Source organism: Buceros rhinoceros, unplaced genomic scaffold, assembly GCF_000710305.1.
Source record: "Buceros rhinoceros silvestris isolate BGI_N320 unplaced genomic scaffold, ASM71030v1 scaffold5420, whole genome shotgun sequence".
In the NCBI taxonomy this organism is placed as follows: Eukaryota; Metazoa; Chordata; class Aves; order Bucerotiformes; family Bucerotidae; genus Buceros; species Buceros rhinoceros.
In genome coordinates, this window is record NW_010387770.1 from 303 (window position 1) to 4,701 (window position 4,399).

General features: G+C 39.6%; 1 protein-coding gene across 1 annotated transcript in view; it reads left to right on the forward strand.

Moving 5' to 3' along the window:
- Positions 1-169: 169 nt before the first annotated feature.
- The window catches only part of CMAS (cytidine monophosphate N-acetylneuraminic acid synthetase), a gene marked incomplete at its 3' end in the record, with an annotated part of 10,023 nt that continues 5,793 nt past the window's right edge, over positions 170-4,399 (forward strand). Inside the window, exons 1-3 of the mRNA XM_010133105.1 lie at positions 170-284; positions 1,605-1,817; positions 2,180-2,335. Of these exons, the coding sequence (XP_010131407.1) occupies positions 170-284; positions 1,605-1,817; positions 2,180-2,335 (484 nt within the window). The remainder of the gene's footprint in view (positions 285-1,604; positions 1,818-2,179; positions 2,336-4,399) is intronic.

The window sequence follows — 4,399 nt, forward strand, 5'->3', positions numbered from 1 at the left end:
GGCCGTTACTGTGGGGTGGCTGGTCTCTTCAGGGGTGGCTTTAGCCTTGCTGCGGCTGCCCCTTCGGGCTCATGGATGAGACAGGTGTGTGGTAGGACATCCTCACTGAAGACGAGGCGGAACAGTTAATGTGGCACAGGGTTATAGATCCCCACAGCCAGGGTAGGGCATGGCACAGGGAAAGCAGGCTGCACCCTTCCAGGAACTCCGCTCTGCCTCCCGGATGAGAGCGAGCTGTGAAAGAATGACGGAATCAAAGTCCTTCGGGCTCATGGATGAGACAGGTGTGTGGTAGGACATCCTCACTGAAGACGAGGCGGAACAGTTAATGTGGCACAGGGTTATAGATCCCCACAGCCAGGGTAGGGCATGGCACAGGGAAAGCAGGCTGCACCCTTCCAGGAACTCCGCTCTGCCTCCCGGATGAGAGCGAGCTGTGAAAGAATGACGGAATCAAAGTCTCAGCAACGCAGTAACTGGAAATTAAACTGGTTCCAATTTGTGGTTGGGACTCACTGGGTGACAATGTTTGGCAGTAAGCATTGACTTTTATGAATATTAATTATGAAATTAATTTTCATTAAATGAAACTGCCAGTTAGGGTTATGTGGTGTAACTTTGAGACATAGCAGATACATTAGAAGGAAGTACACTAGGTTTTCTAGACACCTTTGAAACAGCTATACTGACAGGGTGCATGTTACACAACACAACTCTTGTTAGTTGAGCGGGGAGTGTGTATTTAAGCTAACCAGCCTGAAACAGTTTATGGAAAATCACCTCTTCTGCATTTGTTCACATGGGTGTGACTTGACATTGATGTCGCTGTCACGCATATTTTTATTCCGATGATCCCATGATGTCTTTGGATGAAAAAACTTCACTAAAGGACCATTTTCTGTGTATTGAGGATGGCAGCGTTGCTGAGAGAAAGGGTTATTTTCCATATTTTTGTCTCGCATGCTTTTTTGGTTACAATGACGGCAGCAGTAGCCTCACAGTGCTCAACCAGTGTTTATCATCACAGCATATTCAGACCTAGCCCTTCCTTTTGTAAATGTTTATTATCCCTGAACAATCACAATCTTGCTTTACCGGTATTGAAGGTTTTCTGTGCCGAAACATATGTGATTGTAAACTGAACAGCTCTTTCTCTGGGATTGCATGGAGCCTAATTAAGACATTTTAAAACAAGTGCAGAATAAGCTAATCTTCTAACTGTGTAGCAGTTTCACTTGGTTGTCAGCCTTGTTTCTAAACTCTTAAATGATTTTGATTCCTCATTCAACCCATTCGCAATTCACTGATCTGTTAGCATGTCTTACAAATTGTGGTGTGCTGACACTGGATTTTTCTGGTAGCATTTGTGAATTTTATGTTGCTTAAGTTTCCTGTGTGGAAGGTAGAGCAAGTACCCTGCAGTATTAGACTGAAATGCAACTCGAACTTGAGACTTACAGTCTAGTGAGTGTGTGTGTTTTATCGCTATGTTAAAAGTTTGCTGTTGGACTGACAGAGTTAGTTTTACTAATGCAAATAAAAGAACTAATTCCTTTCATTGCAAGGTGTAGCGCGTACGTAAGACAAGGTGTTATTCCAGTTAGATTATGGCAGGCAAGTCAACAATGCTGGGGTTTATTCTTTATATTCTTTTCTGTCTCTGTCTGCCAACAGTATATGGGTTTCTACGGACCACGATGAAATTGAGAAGGTTGCAAAGCAGTTTGGAGCTCAAGTTCATCGCAGAAGCCCTGAAGTTTCTCAAGACTCCTCAACTTCTCTGGAAGCTATCAGAGAGTTTCTTAATCATCATCATGGTAAATCAGTCTGGGAAATGGCTATTCTTCTGAGTTTTAAATTTCCCAGACTCTCAGCTACAGTTGCCAAAATGACTAAAGACTGAACTCTTTACTTACAAATGAAGATTGTACCTTATTGTAGCTACAGAAGTACCTTTTGTCCATGTACAAAGAATTAATCTGCACGGTATCTATGAGCTTTTTTGTTGTGGCCCCAAAGATGTACTTATGATTTAGAAAAATGACTTCAGTAAACAAAAGTTAGAAGGATTCTTCTTTTTTTTGTTGTTGTTTTTGTTTTTGGCATCCACTTATGCCACACTTTGCTGTCCCATGTATTAAAAATATTGTTTCATAAATGTTTCTGTGTTTTTCTCTAGAGGTTGATATTGTAGGAAATATTCAAGCAACATCTCCCTGCTTACATCCCAGTGATCTTATAAAAGTGGCAGATCTGATCCAGAAGGAGGGATTTGATTCTGTCTTTTCTGTTGTGAGACGGCATCAATTTAGATGGAGCGAGGTAAAAAAAGGAGGTAATACTTAGCTGCTTCTGCTTACAGTCATACTTAATCAAAATTTTCTTCAAATGGTTTATTTTCATTCCCATGGTATTGGCTTTAGGAATTGATATTGGAGGCAGGGACTGAGTTCTAGGAGAGGTGTGAGATGGCTTAGAAATTCCTTTTAAGTAGCACTGGTTTGATGTTACTGATTATTTCTCAGCCTTTCTGCAACTGTTTCATAGAAGCAATAAGGTATTGAAAACTAAAGTGTTATTAACTCGTCTAGGCTCAAAATATATCTCCCCAAAACTTTACAAGTAAACTTCAACCTGGCGGGCGTTCACGGGTATCTAGGCATGACACTGAGGTCCCGTCTTAACTAGAAAAACGTTTGCGACGTGAGTAACGTGAGGTAAGGCCTAATGTGAAGATGGGATGGCAACCTCTTAGCCTGGAGACTTTGGGGTTTTTTTTAGCTTGCTAATTTGGCTGCAGACTTATGTCAAATTGCAAACTGCCTTTGAGTCATGAGGGCTGAACTCGTGTTAATTAGCTCATACAGATGAATATGGCTATTTTTTCCAGAGAAAACGTGCCTCTCGGCTACGGTTGCCAAAATGACTAAAGACTGAACTCTTTACTTACAAATGAAGATTGTACCTTGTTGTAGCTAGAGAAGTACCTTTTGTACTTCTACAAAGAATTATTCTGTACATTATCTATGTTGGTTTTGTTTCTGTGACAACAGCAGAAATGTTTGTTTCTTTTTCTAAAAGTGGTTAGTTCAGACACCATCATATTGTTTGTTTTTGGTTTTTTTTTAAATGAGTGTGTTACTCAGACATTACAGTTATTCTGTTGATATATACATTGCTTAAGGTGAAATTTTTTAAAGTTGATTTACGAAGCATGATGCTGTAAAAGAGCATGCAAAAGAAATTAAGGTTGGTGTTGGAGATAAGTTGGAATAAAAGTTAGGACTTTAGAATAAACAGACAACTTGAACATTCTTATTGTTCCTTGTAAGAGGAGAAATAACATGACAGAGTTTTTTGTGAAGTATAAGAAGATATCAAAATCGTAAATGACGGTTTAAGGTTCTGTGATTTGCAGTTCAGGCAACCAAGTGAAAGTCCGCTTCACATCCTGAGATGCTAGAATGGACGTCTACGAAAGGCTAGATCTCATTTGGATGTACCACCCCTGTCTTTCTAAAGTGATTGTGTGCTGCCTAGTCTCTGTGGCTTGATTATTAAAATAAGAAAGCCTTAAGCCCTACCTTAAAGGGCAGATAAAACTTTAATATAATATGGCATCTAAAGTCTTTTACTGTGGTGAGAGGTGATGAATTGTTTAGTTGCAAGGAGTATTTGGGAGGAGAACAAAGAACACGTTGTGTGAATATTAGCAGCTTAGGTGTAAAAGCAAATGGTGTTTCGGGAGTGTGATGTTTTAGCTGACAGTGATTTTCCCAGGAGCATTATACAGTTTAACACTGTACTTTTTTTTTACTTTTTTCATATGGCTTTAAAGTACTGATTATGTTAAAAAGAATTCTGTTTTTTCCTATGTACTTGTGTTATTCCTTCTGTGTTAAGGTTTAATATTGATGCACCCTGAAAGATAAAGGTCTCTCTCTTCAACTGGAAATGTTTATTTTATTGAGCACAGAGCCCTAATGTATTTATGAAACACGAGGTGTGTATATATACTAAAGTCTCAGGGTGTTTTGGGTGTTTGAGAATGCACTGACTTCTTCATGGTTACCAAGTCTGAGACATGGTGAATGGTAGCTGCTTTCAGCATGTGAATTTGGGTGGCGTAAGGACAGAAGTCTCTGATCCCTGGTTCGGTTTCTGCTGCTTGTACTACTGATGTTGATAACAATGTGGGATCGTATGGGATCAGGTTTGTTCAAAGACACTTTTTTTGTTTATTTGTAGTCACTGATTAAACCCCTGATGAAAAGTTAACATAGTGTGTATCCTTATAGAGGAAGTATTTTGGGAAAGTGCCAAGATGTTTTCACAGGAAAATTTTCTTCTCGTGCTCTTTTATCACCTTCTGGGTTTCAGGTTGATCCTCTCAGCAGGA